The following is a 19091-nucleotide window of genomic DNA, read 5'->3' on the forward strand; positions in this document are numbered from 1 at the left end:
TGCCCTCCTTTACATATGGTCACCATAGATTAACTACAGTTTGCCGTGTCATTCAGACCAACAGTTATGTTTATATTGCATTATTAAGAGTTAAACTAACCTATGGCTGAACAAGGCAGCTTCAGTAACTATAGTTTCAGGTTGGCTTGTTTGAAACTAGCCATAGTTAATGTTAACATGCTTATATGCTCCTTTGCTTATTAAACTACCATATCATTCAAATTTGCTGAGTGTTGATGCAGGATTTGTATAAAGTTCATTGTTTTGAAGGCTGGGGTGGCATGTTGTGTATGATTTTAAATGTCTTCTCTGTCCACTGGTGGTTTGAAGCTGCCCACAAAAGAAATTTGCATGTGGTTTGCAGGTTTTGTACCAAGAGATATTTCACCTCACCTGCCTTTGGATATTTTAGCATATTGCTGAAATTGCAACCTAGGAAAGCATTACAGACAGTGATAAAGATACACATGTTTGAACTAAATGCTTATCTTCAGTGATTAATCTTCATTAGCATACAAGAAAGGACAGTGCTGCTGATATGTACAATATTCTGTATTGAAGCATTAGTGTTAAATGATGCCTTGATGGGCTATTTGCGGAATAGGTTTTATGAGTATTTATTTTGCTAGCATCTACAATTTGCCATATATTTATATATTTAGATGAAGAGACACAGAAGGATTTACACTTGGTTAGTGTGGAGGTGGGAGGGATGCCCTGTTGGGTCCCTCTTGTTCTATTCCTATTTTGATTTTTCTGATATGGTCCAATTCACATGGACAGGAAAAGCAGGACTCTTCAGTGTGTGTGTGTGTGTGTGTTGGAAAGGATGAATGTCTATTTGAAAATTGCCTGCTAGTGGACTGCAAGGCTACTAAAATTTCCCCCTGATATGCTACTTTGCTATGTACAGAAAGGGTGTTTTTTTGGGGGGGGGGGGGGGTTATATGATTTTTACGTTACATGGCTTATTCATAGCCCAAACTGGTCTGTGCCTAGTCCAAGAGAAGGGAGAATTAATATCATGTTCTTTTGCCCCAAATCCTGCCTATGCATTGGTCAGTTCATATCATTCCAGATATGTTTTTTTTTTAATGAATTTCCCCACCATATCTAACCACCCCCAAACAAACATGGTTACTATAGTATAGAGTATCAGAGTAAATAGCTGCAATATCATATACCTATGGCTTTTTTAAAAAAAATTAAAGTGCATATATTTGGAGACCATGAACTATTAGATAAGTTCTCATCTACTGAAATCAATAGAATAAGATTTGCATGCTTTATTAATCATGAATTAGAATAATACATATATGATATATTTTATGGCATTTCATATGACCATACGTATTCTTTATGAGTTGTACATTATGAAAATAACCCTTTTAAAATTAGATTCCTTTTATGAAGAATGTGATTTTGAGAATGAACAGTGCAATATGTTCAATAATGGGAAGTCATCCACTAACTGGATAAGGAGAAATGGAATGAGTACTCTAGGAACTCCTAACTTCAACCATAATGGAAACAACACAGGTAAGAACAACTTGTTTCCTTATTTAGGAAACCATCATATAGACTCAGGGCCTTCAATTTATGGATTCTCTGAATCATCCTGGCTGCTGTAGGAGAAATCTTGAAAATACTTTGTTGCGTGTTTTAGTTATATAGATTTTAGTTATATAGGTACTTTGAATGTTAGTTGGAATGTTAAAAGACATTGTAGGAGTGTTTTAATGGAATGTTAAAAGTGTATTTTAATGGAATGCTAAAAGACACTAAGCAGATCTGAAAGCCTGTTACAAGCAGTTGGCTATAGATTATAACTTAGGAAATCAATTTTTAAAAAGCCAGGGTTTTGCATAAAAATATAAGTGATCCCGGCCAGATCTACATCTTGTGTCAAATCATTACGAACCCATCATGACAACACTATATCCCCCTTTCGCATTTATACCTCACAAAGTGACATTTGTAGTGGTATTTTGGATAATGTGGAATAAAAAGCTGGAAATAACACTATGGCCTCAGCTAGACCTACCAGTCTAGCGTGACGGAAAGGTGAAGATCTCATGATATTTTTATCGTGAGATCTCCCCCTCTGTTTACATGCGGCGTGAGACAACCTCAGAGGGAGAGTACGTCATGCCTGCCATTTTGGTTTTTCTTAAAGAGGAAGGAGCGCACTAGCGCTCGTGTGCAAAAGGTAAGTGTTGTTTTTTTAAAAAAATCTCTGCTCCCCCTGTGTATGGGTCCCAGCTCCTCATGAGTAACTGCGAGGAGCCGGGACAAACTGTGATGGTAGGCCACACTTTCCATGGTCTTGGGATCAGCATGAGACCACAGAAAAAGCGAGCCTAAATCCCGGGGCCATATCCCAGGGCAAGGGAGGGATCATCCCTCCCTGATCCCGGGATAAAGCCCCATCTAGCTATGGCCTATGAAAGTAAAATGTGTAATGTGTCCCAAAAGTTATCAGTGTACCTCAGTACTGTTGTAAAGCAGTAATGTAGGTCTAGCCCCCGTTTCTACTAAATGTCATTAGATGAAAAAATAAACAACAACAAAAACCACACCAGGTACATCCAGAAAACCCCCCACCTTCCTTCTATTAAATCAATGTTTGAGATCTTTCATAGTCAGATGCAAATCCCCAAATATAAAATGCAAGCATATAAAATTGTAATGATAGGTACATAGCACAGCCTTAGGCAGGTTTACATTATACTCCCATTGCGAGCAATGAGACTTATTCCTAAGTGTATATAAGATTGCAGCCTCAGAATGCAATCCAATATATGCTTTCTCAGAAGTAAGTCCCATTAGGTTCAATGGAGTTTGCACACTAGTTACATATCTTTAGGACTGCAGCCTAACAACACAATCCTATGCATGCTTGCTCATGAGTAAGGTACATACATATAGGCTTGCAGCCTCATTGTCTTAATGACAGAATGCAATTACCTGAATTAGAAGAAGAGAACCATAAGAAACATTTCAAAGTGTATGCAGTTAATTGATTTTGTGCAGGAACAATGGGACAAACAAGCCTGTCTATGTGCAAAAGTTTACATAGATACTAATTGACATCAAGAACAATCAGAATAGCAGGAGAACATTTCAATCTCATGGGACACTCCACTGCAGACCTAAAACTTGCCATTCTCCTACAGAGGAATTCATTAGTGGCTTCATTCACACATAACAAAAAGCCAGGATTCTGAGCTTATCCTGCCCTACTGTGAATGAGCAGCATGCTAGTTTAAGCAGCATGTTTTCTCCTGCTTTGTTCCTTCCTTTACACAAGTGGGTAAAACTAACTAGGAAAGGATGACATCTGAACTTATGATGTTGGTTTGTTACTCCCAAACAAGCCAGGATTGCAAGCCAACAACAAACCTCATCCACAGCAAGCCAGGATAAGCTAGGGATCCTGCTTTATGATTCTGAACAAATGTGGCCAAAGACTTAAAAAAAAACACAAAAAACTAAGCATTTTATATATTAATTGATGCTCTTTTGCTTGTGGTCCATTTTTGCCTTCAGTGAACTTATACCTTCTAGTTTGTTTTTACTATGGTTGATATCGTGCACTTGGGGAAATGAATTTGAATGTTAAGGAATAATGCTACCCATGTAGAGGGGAAGGGAGCAATTCTCTCTTTATTATTTCAGCTAGAAACCTCATAAAACCAAAGTATATCAATATGAATTTATTCCCCAGACCCTTCTTGGCTGTAGATATTCTGTGAACCCCCGTTAACATTGCAAACATTTTCAGTACCACATTTGTTCAAGCTAAAGCCTTTTCCTTCTACGTTTCCCCATCCACATCATCTTTTAAACATTTCCCAAGTCCATAATTTGAAGACTTGAAAAGTGTAACAGAAAGCATAAAATTGGTTTCCATCCTAAAACATTCTTGGTAATTTTATTGAATTTAAGTAGTCATCAGAGTAAGAGATCGGTAGCTCCATTAGAAACAGGAAATGGACTCAAATGTCACTATAGACCCCGACTTAATGCCAGTCAATTTCCAACTGCACTTCCAGGAAATTCTTTTTATTCAAACAAGGCTGGTGGCAGTATGTGGTGGTCACAGTCCCTGCTCTACTTGGCTCTCTGAAAAAGTCTGGCATGCCACTCTCGTGAAAGAGTTTGCACTTCACAATGATACATCATGCACTAGGTTAAGGGTAGTGGCTGCTTGCAAGCCCATGTGGAATTGGTAAATTTCGAGAAGCGGATTTGTGTCTGAGCAAGCCATAGGTTACAGTCAGGAAATCAAAAGAAAAAAGAGTGCCTCACCCAAATAGCATAATATATTCCTGAGGTTCAAGGTTCAGGGTCTAGGCCCATGGTCTGAAGCTAGAAAAAGAGAAAGAAACAGAAAGATTGCTGTGGCGTGTGCTAGAGAAAGAGATAGATTCTTTTGTTTCACTTTTTCATGGGAACTTACCTAATTCGGGCTTCCCTTCCAATATCTGAACCAAAACACAGTTATTCGGCAATATTTGCAATTTTCCAAATTTTGTGATGCAGTTCTTCAGTAAATAAGTGTATACAAAAATGCACATATTCCGAGAAATATCATACAAAAACACATTATATTAGGGGAAATTACTTGCAAATAATGTGTACATTAAGAAAAGTGCACACAAAAATGTATGGGTTAAGGGAAATATACATAAAATGTATACAAATTTTAATCCGTATACATCATGAACTGCAGAAACAGGACAAAACAAACTTAAGGTTGGGAAAATGAGGAACTGAGTGAAACCAAACTTGATAAATTTGTCCATCCCTAGTCTGGAGGTGGTTTTAGGCAGCAAGAGAAACAGAACTATTGAAGGTAAAAGAGAACTGCAACCCAGAGAGGCACCATGCAAAACTGGCTTGATGTGTAAACAAAAGGTGAAAGTAGGAACAAGGTAGAGGCTGTTTAAAATGGGATATTGAAGCTCATTGTCCCCCAAAGCTTCTTTGCTGCTGCAGATCGTCAATGGTCAAGGATCTATTATTCCCACTATAAGGATCTGGATTCAATGCTCCCATGACTAAATGGACCCGGTACAGGGATCAAGCCTCTTCTTCTCCCACTAATGGTCATCTAGTCCATCTAGATGACCATTAGCACATCTAGTCATAATATTACTAGATGTGCTAAGCCAAAGCATCCTATGAATGCATAACTAGAAGATAATTCCTGCCCCAAAGCCATTGCATTTTGATCTTGGACATTCAGAAATGGGATTCACTGCTACTGCTACAAAAACCATTTATTTACGCACAGTAGTATGCATTGCCATAGTCCCATGGAGATATAATAGTCTAAGTTAGATGAACATGTGAATATTGGTGGGTTAGAAAATAGTGCATGGTAAGCAGTAGTGAGATCCTCCCCTCATCCTGGAAAGCCTCTTAGGTGTAGATGAGGCCTAGGTATGCATGCACTGTTCATAGATGGTACCAAGATCCACTGAAGGATTCCACTTGTGGGAGAGGAATCAGCACTTTTTGCTTATTTCCATTTCCCCAGCCCTCCAGAACAGATTTTCAGTAGCACAAGAGAGAGAAGAGGGAATTGTTGAAAGTTGCCACTTCCAGGTGCTGCTGGTGGGAGCATCCATGAGCAGAGCTCTTGTGAGTAGCAGCATAGGTGTGCACAAGGGGTGTGCTGGGTGTGCCCAGGCACACCCTATAATCTCAAGCAATAAGCACCGAATTGAGGCGGCCATTGATTAGAGATCCAGAGGGCGATCCAGACACAGTTGAACAGTCCTCCAGCTGCTTCACTACCACTGCTCCTGACAGCGTGCCATTGCTCCCAGCAGCAGGAGTGAAAAGGACTCACTCTGCTGGAAGCCTCTTTGCTGGGACCCACCCTTCAAAGAGGCCAGTGCTGGGGCTTGAGGAGCGTCTCCTCATCACACCCCCTTCACCTGCAATGGCAAGCTGAATGTGGAGTAGAGCGTCAGTGTCTACAGTGTTTAATAAATAAAGGAATTAAAAATTACCTTTAAGAGTGAATCCCTGGGTGTACACCCTAATGAAATGTGCTGCGCACGCCTATGAGTAGCAGGAGCAAACTCAGGCTCTTGGCCAATAGAAGAGAAAGATGTAGGGAAGCCGAGGCTATGATGATTCTAAAAAGACTTTGCTGAAGAATTCCATTTGGAGGGATTTCAGGGAGAGGATGATGGCTTGCAGGGACAGAGTGGGAGAAGCTGCACAAGGGGCAGAATTTGGCATAGGAGAAGGCAGAACTTTTTGTGTGCTCATCCAAGCGTTTGAACCCCCATAGTCTACAGGCAGCTTCTGGTTTACTGCAGTACATCTTGCCACTCCTTTTTTGCATGTCCCAGTATAATCCAAAAACAGCAGCAACACATGAAATAGAAAAATCCATGAGCAAATGCCACATTGAATTGCTCGGCTTGTACTAAGAAGTCTCAGCTTGTTACAAATATTTCAGTCAAGATCAACCTGTTCATAAAATATAAAGTAGATCATTTTGCTATGTAATCTGATGTGCTATTCTCAGTTGTTATAATCTACAGGGCTCTGCTGGCTTAATTCCAGCTTCATATTCCATAATCTGTTTTATGCGTTTGTCTCTCTTTTTCTCTTTCTGAGTTTTCCAGAAGTCTACTTTAAGAAACTAAATGCTGAACTACCTGCCTTGTTTTTCTTATCAATAGCCCATTTCCTTACATTGTCCTCTGAAGTGGTCCCATTTCCTGCAGTTTTAAAAACCAGAGTGATCTTTGCAGCCAGCAACCAGCTCACCTGCCAGGTATTTGGATGCATCTTCTGCACATGTTGTTTGTTGTCACTGCAATTTGCCAACGCACTTGGGCTGTTTTCTTTTTTCTTTTTTAGATTTCATTTTACTATTGGATTGGTCAAGTAAACGGGAGCCTCACGGTGGGACTTCATAGACACTCAGACAGAGCTTTAAAGATTATATGGCAAGAAAGAGAAGGAGTTAAAAATCAGTGGCAAAGAGCTGTGATCACAATCAATAGCACTCTGAATGCTGAGGTATGCAAACTTTCCTGGTGCGTTCTGAGACTGAGGATGGGTGAAAGGTCAACTTAAGAGAAGAACTTGCACTAGAAATTTAATTTGACTGAATAATAAGATGTGGATTCTGCTGAAACATTCATGGCTGGTATTATCATATTACTTGACCTTTATCTCATGATTTAATGAAAGCATTATTTTTGCAATTATGCACATAAGTCAAATTAAAATTAGTTGAATTTGTTACAGGCTAGTACATTAAATGGGAGGACAGAATAATAAACCCCGCTTAGAGTAGCCATGTATTTGTAGACAACAACTTACTACTTGTCAGCCTTTTGCATGCTGTGAATGTCAAACCAGGCCTATGCCACTTCTCACACCCCAGTACAAGCCACATATGGAAGCCCATAGGGTGACCATATTTGGGAAACCAAAAAAGAGGACGCCCAGTGGGGAGGGGCTGGAAAGTAGATTTCCAGAGTCCCCGGAAAGCACATCATTACCCCCCCACCGCCACCTTAAAGGCTCCAATTGGGGTGGAGGAAGGGAAAGCATGTCCCCCCCCCACTGCTCCAATCGGGGCATTTTCTATAATGTGCTGGAATGACATGCTTTCCCCTTTAAGGCCCCCATTGGAGCAGTGAGGGGGAATGATTCACCTCCAGAAAGCACAATATCCCCCCCCACCGCCATGCTAATGGCGGCCTCAAAGGGGAAAGGGTGTCATTCCAGGACATTATAGAAAATTACAGAAAATCCCCCCTGACACCCAGGATAGAACAAAAACCAGGACAAATCCGGGGAAATCCTGACAGTTGGTCACCCTAGAAGCCCACCAGGAGCTTAAACAGCATCCTATTTCTTCCACCTTCTTGGAACTGAAGTTTGTCATTCACTTGCTTAGGACCCATCTCAGATAGTCCAGAGTTAAAAAGGGATTTGTTTTATTTATTTATTTATTTATTTATTACATTTTTATACCGCCCAATCGCCGAAGCTCTCTGGGCGGTTCACAAAAATTAAAGCCACAATAAAACAACCAACAGGTTAAAAGCACAATTACAAAATACAGTATAAAAAGCACAACCAGGATAAAACCACGCAGCAACATTGATATAAGATTAAAATACAGAGTTAAAACAGTAAGATTTAAATTTAAGTTAAAATTAAGTGTTAAAATATTGAGAGAATAAAAAGGTCAGTGTAGATGTTCAAAGTCCAAGTTTAGTACGCTTATCTCTTTGATAACACGGGTGAATGAATATGCATAGGTGAGCATGTTCCTGTTTCTCCAAACTGCAACGGTTTTCTTAAAAACAATTAAAACAATTTAGGAAGATCCATTTATTGGTTTATGTGGAAGACCATTAATCTAATAGGAAGTTTGGTTATTGTAAAATGTTAAAGTATATTTTACTATCATACCAGCTATTCTTAAAAACCTTAAATGACATTTTCTTCTGGGTATGCTCTGGTTCTCAGAATTCAACCCATTTTCGAAAAAATATTTATTCTAATATGCATATTGTTGCTCAGTAGGGTCATCAATAGAACTACAGAAGATGGAAATACTAAACCTTTAGATTCAAGCTTCTTGGCTTATATAATAGTGTATGATATCCTTTGGGGTTCCATGCCATGCATTCCAGATAGCAGATGTGGAATATACCCTGCCAAGATAGATCAGATGCCCAGTTCCTTCCAGAACTCTAGCTGTTGCAATGCAGACTTCTTCATGCTCTCCAGTAGCTATTGTGGCATCCTGGGCCTAATCTACACCAAGCAGGATATTGCACTACGAAAGCGGTATGTAAAAAGGCAGGAGCCACACTGCTGCTTTATAGCAGTATTGAAGTGCTCTGACACTATATCCTGCTTGGTGTGGCTCCTGCCTTTTAGATACTGCTTTCATAGGGCAATATCCTGCTTGGTGTAGATTAGGCCCAGGATGACTCTGCCATGCAAAAGGGACTTCTGCTTGGCATGAGATTGTGCTGTTGCTCGGGCTGTAGGGTGTTCAGCAGCCCTTAAGATAGGGCCCAAGGCACTATAGTCTTCCTGCCTCCCTCTTCATTCCCTCCCTGATTTATTTATTTATTACATTTATATACCGCCCCATAGCCGAAGCTCTCTGGGCGGTTTACAAAAGTTTAAAACAGTGAACATTAAAAAGTATACAAAATTTAAAACCATCAAAAACATAAAAACAACAGTGTAAAAACAATGGTATCCATTTAAAAACAACAGTTCTGGGGTCCGTTAAAAACAAACAAACTTAGCGTTGTTAAAAGCTGTTAAATGCCTGGGAGAAGAGAAAAGTCTTGACCTGGCACCGAAAAGATAACAGTGTTGTTGCCAGGCAAGACTCATTGGGGAAATCATTCCATAATTGGGGGGCCACCAGTGAAAAGGCCCTCTTCCTTGTTGCCATCCTCTGAGCTTCCCTCGGAGTAGGCACTTGGATGAGGGCCTTAGATGTTGAGCGCAGTGTACGGGTAGGTTCATGTTGGGAGAGGTGTTCCATCAGGTATTGTGGTCCCAAGCTGTGTAGGGCTTTATAGGTTAAAACCAGCACCTTGAATTGGGCTCGGAAATGTATAGGCAGCCAATGCAAGTGGGCCAGAATCGGTGTTATATGTTCAAACCTTCTGATGCAATATTTAGGCTTGGGACCTACTACTGCCATTTGTTTTGGGTGGGTTGGATCATGGCTAAGTTAGTTTCACTTAGTTGCCACTGAAATGAATGGAACAATTTGTTATAGCCAACTTGTTTCATTAATTTCAGGGCCACTAACTTATTCTGGAGCCAGTCTGTTATTTTTACGACGTAGGTTGAACCTCTTCCAGCCAAGGGCCAGATTCTATTTCAAAGAAGCTCTTGGGGGCCACATTCCAGGGGTGGGAGGGGCCAAAGGCAAAAGAGGGCCAACAATTCCAAGCATACTGGCATAGTGTATCATAAAGCTCTTACTGCTGGTAACTAAGCCTTAGGTGAGGCATTTCAACCTTTAGAATGGGGGAGGAGAGGAATTGGCACAAAAGCCAGTGACCATCAAAACACTGTTGGTTGAGGGGAAGAGGGATGGGATGTGAGGTAAGGGGCGTGGCCATCTGGGGAAGGGTCCTCCCAGGGGAAGGGGGAGTGACCAAATTGTATTGGACAAGAGCATTACTACTTCCTAATATTCTGCTAAATGTTTTTCAGCTTTCCATTCAAGGACAAATATTTGAACCTTGGACACCAGGAGAAACTATTGCCATTGATGATATCGCAGTCACGGAAGGATGTTTGCTAGCTTTCAGTAAGGAGGCATTCGTTTAGCCATGCTAAATTATTTCTCTGACGTTTAATTGGAGAAATTAACAGACACCCACATATGCACAAGAATGGTTTGGAGATCTCCCCAATAAACTGTAGACTTGAGGCAGTGGCTATAAATTTACCCACATGGCTGCCCTTAGCTTGTGGTGAGCCTTTGATTCGCCAGAGGGAGAATTGGTGTTTGCGTGTCACTGCCTAAAGTTGCCTAAATGTGTGATCAGGGGCAAAACAAGCTGGTTCAATATATAACACTACATGTAAACAAATCATGCTGGTGTTTCTGTGCAGTGGTAACCTCAATAATAATAATACCTACTCTTGAGGCTTACAAAGGGCAACACAGACTAGAGAGTTTTAATGTCTTTGGGTCCATAATGTACATGGCAAGAGCACAGCCCGGTGTTTCTTCCTAGAATTCCTTCTGACCTCTCCTAGTTTTATGCCAGGGAAATCTTGAATAATTCTTGTGGATTTTACTTGTTGCTAGTGTTAACTCCAGGTTTTGGAGACCCCTGGACAAGATGTGCTACAGGGTCCTCTTCCTAAACTGCTCCAGTTCATCCCATCACTGTTGCTGTTGCCCACTTGTTTGTCCTGTCCCTCTGTGCCCAAGCCACACTATTGCCCAGAAGAAGAGAGTAAGGCAGGGATCTGTAATTTATTCTGGATTTATGTGATTTTAAAGTTTTAAACTGGATTTTATGGTTTTAGTTGTAAACTGCCCAGAGAGCTTAGGCTGCTGGGCAGTATAAATAGGCAATAAATAAATAAATAAATAAATAAATAAATAAATAAATAATCTCCAGCCTTTTGCGGTCAGTTGGCACACTTGAAATTTTGAGAGAGTGTCAGGGATGGTCTCACAAAATGGACGCCTTGACCATTCATAAAGTGGCTACCATGGTGGGCAGGGTCAGTCACAGACTGTTCATTTCCCAGAAGCCAAATTGGTGAGACTAAAGGAAAACTAATCTGCCCATGAATGTTGAAGTCAGAGGTTGGAACTGAGCTCCAAAATGCAAAAGCTCTCTTTTGAACCCGAATAAAGATGGCACTGGAAATGTTGCTGTGCAGAAACTTTAAAAATAAAAAAAATCAGGAGGGGCAGGGAACCTGGCAGGCACCATGTTGGAAACCTCAGGGATAAGGTGACCCCAGAGGCTGCTGCTTCTTCTCTTTGATCTTGTCCCTCCTCATTTGCTACCTCAGAGAGGGCAGCTGAATGAGCAGTGGCAGCAAGAAGGAGGAGTAGCAGGTTCAGAGGACTTCAAGGGCTGGCAGTGGACCCCTGCTGGTGTGTGGGCCTTGACAGATGCCAACCTCTGATACCAGCTCTGCTTGTTCTCTTGCGAATAAACTCAAAGGTAGCTGCCAGTAAACCCTAAGCCTATGCAGCAGGGTTTTTCTATTTTATTGTTTTACTCTGTACAGCACCATGTACACTGATGGTGCTATATAAATAAATAAATAAATAAATAAATGTATGGTAAAGTAGGAAATTTATTCGGGGTAACTTACCTAGAGCAGTAAAACATCTGCCTTGCAATCTCTGGTCCATTTTTATTGACCTGTGGAGACTGCAGTGAAGTAACTCCCAGAATACCAGGGGTACAAGGCAGGTGTTTTATCACCACCCTAAATAAGTTATCCCAAATAACTGTCTGCCCTACCATCATTTGGGTGTGTTGGCAGCTCCCTGGAGTGCAAGGCATTGGGTAACAGCTAAGCTCTGCAAAACATTCTAGGAGATTTACCAAGCACATTCAAGACCTTGAAATTGCAGAGTTCAAAGATGACCTAAAATGGTCTCTTACAATCTAGCACTGGGGGCCCATCAGTTTATTTTACTGCGGTGATTCACATTGTATTCTAGAATGCAGTATTTATGTCTCAAATAAATTTAGCTCCTGCAAACATTCTGTCCCAAACAACCGAAGTCTCCTGAGATGGAAGGAATGTCTCACGTCTACAGTTAATACACGGTTTCCTGCATCGTTTGGGATACTGAACAATGTTGTTGCAATGCTGAGCCAACTAGAGAGAGAGGGGGGGGCAATCCTATAAATGTCTATTTAGGATTAAGGCCCACTGGGTGTGTCTAGGATTGCAGCCTTAATATCCTGGGAATCTGACAGCAGTTAAATTGGCAACTACTCCAAATACGACAGAAAAGATGTGATTCACTCATCATGGGGAGAGGGCATTTTGCTGCCTGAGGAGGTGAAGTACTCCCCATACGATGTCTAGAAGATGGCCTGATTGATAGGTGAATTTTATTTGAATGCTGTCTTCTTCTACCACACCTAAGGGCAGCAGGGTGTCTTAGGCAGGGCAGGGCAGACTATGGGGTACGTGTACAGCTCTGTCCTCCAACACCTTGCTCCCACTTCCTGCCCTCAAGATCCACTACTTTAGGCAGACACCTCACCCTGCCTAACGGTAGGGCTGTAGTTTGCAGGATAATGTTACTCAGGGCATGTCTAAATGAGGGGGGTGGAGGGGTAAGACTTTGTGATTTTATGATTGTGAGATCGTCCCCCTCGTCTACAGGTCCTGGGAGGAAGTGGATGTTGCGCCTGCCATTTCGTTTTTTGTTTTGAATCGGAAAAGAATGCAGGAGTGATCCTGCACAAAATGAAAGTGTTGTTGTTGGGTGTTTTTTTTTTTAAAAAACCTCTCACTCCCCCCACCCCCAGTTACTCATGAGGAGCTGGGGAAAACCCGTGATGGTGGGCCACACGTCCTGCGGTTTTGGGATCATCCCGAGATCGCGGGAAAAAGCGGGATGGAAAGGTAGGGCAATATCCCGGGGAAAGGGAGGAATCATTTCTCCCTGCTCCCGGGATGCCCTGTGCGTCAAGTGGACGCACAGGGACGATACCCGGGATATTGCCCTGTCTAGCCATGCCCTCATTCTAAAGAGCAAGCCCTCCATCTAAAGTTTCCATTCCCAGCCCCAGTAGATGCAGCAGAAAGTAATGAAGAAGTAGTTGCAGGTATCCTAGAGTTGGCTGCTTAGTGGGGGTTTTTAACAATTGCATTTCCTGTCTTAGTTCTATTTTCTGCAGTGACTAAATTAGAGCTGAAATTAGGAGAACCCAAGGTAATTTCCTTCCTCCAACTGTTTTCAGATTTACGCTAGCTCACAGTTTTATTGGCCATATCTTTATAACACTTTGTCTTTTAAGGACTTTCCATTTCCCCCTTATCATTCACATACAGGAGGCATAGGAAGGGCTGTGGCTCAGTGTGATAGAGCACCTGCTTTGCATGCAGAAGGTCCCAGGTTCGACCCCCAGCATCTCCAGGTTGGGCTGGGAAAGACTCTTGCCTGAAACCTTGGGAGCTGCTGCCAGTCAGTGTCGACAATACTTGGCTAGATGGACCAATGGTCTGACTCAGTATAATGCAGCCCCCTATGTGCCTGGGACTCATTCCTACATGTATGCTCATCAGACTATGGCTTCATATTAGACTCTCAACTAGGGATGGGGTAGAAATTCATTCATGCATTTTAATGTGAATGTTAAAACATTCAAACCACTGTGTAAACTGAACTCGGTTATTTTATTTATTTATTTATTTATTTATTTATTTATTACATTTTTATACCGCCCAATAGCCGAAGCTCTCTGGACGGTTCACAAAAATTAAAGGTTATCCTTTGAAAGTTGCACTTGTCTGAAATTGCAATTTGAAAAACTGTATGCAACTGGGGAAATAACATTCAAAATTGCAGTATGCTAGGGGAAATGGTTGCAAAAATATATTAGGCAGAAGTGCATACATGAATGCACATATTAGGAGAAATGTATAGAAAAATTCTTATGAATTTTCATGTGCACTTTTAAAGCAAAATTCTTAAAGCTCAGGACAAACTGAACTTAAGACTGGACAAATTCTTGAATTTCGAGGTGAACCAAACTTAAGACTGGAAAAATGAGAAACAGAAAGAAACGGAAATTGACAGATGCATCCATCCTTTACCCATTATGTGAATTATCCCTGTTGAAAAGCAGGGACTGTGGGCTGACATAAACAGATGTGAATGTTCCATTTTTGCCATTAATTTGTGTCGACTGCTCCGCATAGGCAAGGTATCCCTTGTTGTGGTCAGTGGATGATGGAGAGGGGTGTGTGTGTGTGTGTGTGTGAACTGTATCGTGACATGGCATTGCTGTGGTTTGTCGCATCTTGCAGATAACTACTTTTGTGCGTATTCTGCCTGCACCTTCAAAACAAATCATTTCCCACTCCAGCCACTGTTCATTTTCAAGGACCCTTCAGATTCTTTTCCAGGCCTGCTCATCCTAATTTCCTTCTCTCCAGTTAATTGGTCTAGCATCTGGTTCCTTCCTATCATGATATGTTGGCAATTTTCCATATGCCCAACTCTTGGCCCTTCCACTGCACCTATTTTTCCTCCTTCTGCAACAGCCCTTCATGTTTCTGCATTTAGCTTCTCTCTCTCTTCTGCTCCTACTTTATCCCACCCCACCCCCTGCATGATAAATTTCAGCCTGTGGTCTACAGCCAATCAGTTCTTCTTCTCCAGTAACATTGCTACCGGCAATTTTGGCCTAGTCTAGGGTGACCATATGAAAAGGAGGACATGGCTCCTGTATCTTTAACAGTAATGTAGAAAATGGAATTTCAGCAGGTGTCAATTGAAGAGGGTGAAATTCTCTCTTCATCAACACAGTTAAAGCTGCAGAAGCCCTGCCCTCTTTTGTATCTGGCCACTCTACTATAGCTAGTGTAGCTTTAACTGTTGTGATGAAGAGGGAATTTCACCCACTTCAATTGACACCTGCTGAAATTCCCTTTCCTACATTACTGTTAAAGATACAGGAGCCCTGTCCTCCTTTTCATATGGTCACCCTAGCCTAGTCATCTAATTCACAGTTTAAGAACAACTTTTCTTTCAAGTTAAATTTAACTGATAGGAGTTTGGGAAGGATTACTTAACTGTACCTGCTAAACATTTTATATGGCAAGCAACGCATTAGGCAAAAGAACATGGTCAGTCTAAACTCTTAAAGCTTTCACATTAGAATTAAAAAATCCAAAGTAGTTAAAAGTCTGAAGCTCCAAGGATTATTGAAATACTGTCAGACCTTGCCAATAGTAATTATGGAAGCAAAACTCCTGTTGGTGTCTGTCCAATCTGTAGAGCTGGGCCCAAACAGTCTTTTTAATTTCGTTTTCACTTTTGTTATGGTAGAAAAGCACCTCTGGTTTTTGGTGTGCTCACACCCGCCCCTCAGAATTATGTTGTGGTGTGCTCTGGTTCTTTTAGTAGAAATGTAGAATATAAAATGATTATCATTATTACTACTACTACAAGTGGGGCTTGCAGCAAAATGTTGCAGTATAGATTGCTCTCTGTTCAGGATTCCAGCCTTTTCATTCCTCCCCACCCCCATTTTTATGTCCCCCCCCCCCACTCAGTGGAGCTGGTGGCTCAAATTCTGGGTTTTAGACAGAAGCAACCAGAACTCTAAAGGAGCTATCCATGATGGTGAACCCTAGCCCCCAAATGGGTTCAGCACCTTGCAGAGCTCCTTTAGAGTTCTGTCTGGCTTGAAATGGAACCCAGAATGGAATCACAGCCCCACCGAAATCGGAACCACCAGCCACTGCTGCCCCCACCCACCTGCCAACGATTCATCAGTGCTCTGTGCTTACTAAGCATACCTAGTTTTAAAAGTTTTAATTATTTTTGAAGTTTTCAAATAGTTAAAATTTATCAAATTTGTAAAGCTTTCAGATCGTTTTAATTTTAAATATAAGCTGCCTTGGTAGGCCAATTTGGGGTGACTTAGAAATTAATAAATTAAATTATATTTAAAAAAATAATCATGATTGGGCTGGGCTTTGTGTGTGTGGGTGGGTGTGGGAAGTTACACTTCTTCAAATCCTGAAGCCCTTCCCCCAGCCAGCTTCCCTGCACTTCTCATAGCCAGCATTCTGTGCTCACTGAGCAGGCTCAGAAACCCAGTGGAGGCTGGCGGCTCTGAATTTGGTGGGGCTGTGAATCCATTCTGGTTTTTAATCAGAACCAGCCATAACTCTAAAGGAGTTATCCAAGGTGCTGAACCCTAACCCCTTGTATAGCTCATTTAGACTCCTGGCTGGTTCTGACTCAAACCCAGAATGGATCTACCAAAATGGGAGCCACCAGTCTCCACTGCAGAAACAGTTAAAAAACAAAAACCTTTCCAGGGGTAGTATGCAGCTCTTGAGGTAGGGTGACCATATGAAAAGGAGGACAGGGCTCCTGTATCTTTAACAGTTGCATAGAAAAGGAAATTTCAGCAGGTGCCATTTGTATATATGGAGAACCTGGTGAAATTCCCTCGTCATCACAACAGGAGCTATATTAGAGTGACCAGATTTAAAAGAGGGCAGGGTACCTGCAGCTTTAACTTGTGATGAAGAGAAAATTTCACCAGGTTCTCCATATATACAAATGGCACCTGCTGAAATTTCCTTGTCAATACAACTGTTAAAGATACAGGATCCCTGTCCTCCTTTTCATATGGTCACCCTATCTTGAGGTAGCTCATAGGTCACAGAACAAGGCATATCCCTCAGCCTTGAGCAAAAGAGTCGTAAAATCACCGAGTTTGTCCCATTAAGCTGGGAAAGCCCTCAGACCAAAAAGAGCTAAACCAGCCTTCCCCAGCCTGAGGCCTTCCAGTTGTGATGGACTGCAACAACCATCATCATCACCCAGCATGGTCAATACTTATGATGAGTGGAGGTGATGGTTGTAGACTGGCACATCTGGAGGGAGCCATGCTAGGGAAGGCTGGGGTAAGTCCTAGGCAGAGGTGGTGGTGGTGGTGGTGGTGTTGGTGATTTACAATATTTATATACTACTCAATTAACTAACACAGATTCCAGAGTGGTGAACATACGTATGAACAGTAAAAGAAAGCGGATTTAAAAAGCAAATTAGAACTGCCCAATTTAAAAACAACGGAACCAGAAAAACCAGTGCCTAGTCAGTTGAGGAAGACTTCTCAAAACAGAGTTGTTTTCAGGAGGCACCGGAAGCAGCCTAGTGTTGGTGCCCGCCTGACATACGACACGCTGTGTTCTCCACAAGCCCTCTTTATGAGTTCTGCCCTAATGGAAGCCCTAGGCCTGGCCATTGCCCCCATGGACTGTGGCGGAGACTTTACAGAAAGTATTGAAAGAGCTTCTGCTTCAGCTGTAGCTCAGTCTAGTCCTTTTTATTATTATTATTATTATTATTTTTAAAAAAAATTATTTTAAAACAAAATAAACATCTTACAAAAAAGAAACAACAACACAACATACTACATACATTTTGAGTAAATGTTGAGTACATATATATGAGTAAATATTATCTATAACCTATCCTATCATACAATATAAGCATTCTTAACATATATGTGCACACACACACCCAACCTCGGGATCTATTCCTGCTTCCAAAATGTCATGCTTTCTTCCGCTGGCGGTTTCCCACTTCCCTTAGAAAACACAAATATTAGGAACTGTTTCCAAATTCCTTCAAACTCATTTATTTTAATTATACCTTTCCTCCACTTAATATTACAAGTCAATTTATCATTAATAGCTATATTTATTTATTTATTTATTACATTTTTATACCGCCCAATAGCCGAAGCTCTCTGGGCGGTTCAACTTCTCTATACCATTCTTCAATAGAATATTCCCCCTGAATCTTCCAGTTCCTAGCTACCATCAATCGTGCTGCAGTCAGCAAACTCGATATCAATTCTTTAATTTCTGTTCCACATTTTAAATCTTCAAATAGTGACAGTAATGCAATTTTTGGTGTTTGTTCTATTTTTATTCCCACTATTTCTTCAATTTCAAAAAACACCATCTTCCATAATCTTTGTACATATTTGCATTCCCACCACATATGTAAATACGTTCCTTTTTCCCCACAACCTCTCCAACAATTTGCTGAATGCTGATTATTTATCTTATTCAATCTAATCGGGGTTAGGTACCACCTCCACAACATTTTAAAGTAATTCTCTTTTATTCTCACTGACATACGTCTCAACACTCTTTGTTTCCACAGTCCCTCCCAGCTCTGTCGCCCTATTTGTACCTTCAAATCTGTCTCCCATACCATTTTTCCTGAGCTATCCATTAGCTCTTTTTCTAACAATATTTTATATATTTCGCTCATTAACCCTTTTAAGACTATACTTCCTCCTTTACCTTTTTCCTTATTTACTATTAACTCCTCAAACTTCGTCATTTCTCTACAAACTCTATTTTCTTTAATCCACTTTTTATTCCATTGTTCTAATTGCCTATACTCTAACCAAGATAATTTTTTCTCCTTTAACAGCTCTTCCATATCTTCTCTTGTATTTATATCTCTTAACCAATCCTTTAATTTCATTTTGTTTTTCTCTTTTAATATTTTACTTAAACTACCCTTAAGTTCCTCTGGGAAATTCTTTAACATTATTACCGGTGACAAGGGAGAGTTGCTCGGAAGCAGCTTCCCTTTAAATTTACTCCAAATTTCCCATTGAGACCTCAGGAGTGGATTATCTATACTTTCAACCCACTTTCTCCCTCCTTCCTTAAAAAAAAAAACATTTTCCAAACTCATCTCTACATTACATGTAGTTTTATCCTCCATCCAATCTAAATCTCCTACTCCTATAATTGCTTCTACAATATGTCTTAACCAGCTCAGTCTAGTCCTA

At 41.0% G+C, this 19091-nt stretch overlaps 1 protein-coding gene across 1 annotated transcript in view; it reads left to right on the forward strand.

Moving 5' to 3' along the window:
* Positions 1 to 1373: 1373 nt before the first annotated feature.
* Positions 1374 to 19091, forward strand: part of MALRD1 (MAM and LDL receptor class A domain containing 1) — a 288950-nt gene continuing 271232 nt past the window's right edge. The window contains exons 1-4 of the mRNA XM_063121247.1: positions 1374 to 1539; positions 6708 to 6802; positions 6889 to 7050; positions 10243 to 10339. Of these exons, the coding sequence (XP_062977317.1) occupies positions 1374 to 1539; positions 6708 to 6802; positions 6889 to 7050; positions 10243 to 10339 (520 nt within the window). The remainder of the gene's footprint in view (positions 1540 to 6707; positions 6803 to 6888; positions 7051 to 10242; positions 10340 to 19091) is intronic.

Source organism: Elgaria multicarinata, chromosome 1 (genome assembly GCF_023053635.1).
Source record: "Elgaria multicarinata webbii isolate HBS135686 ecotype San Diego chromosome 1, rElgMul1.1.pri, whole genome shotgun sequence".
Classification (NCBI taxonomy): domain Eukaryota; kingdom Metazoa; phylum Chordata; class Lepidosauria; order Squamata; family Anguidae; genus Elgaria; species Elgaria multicarinata.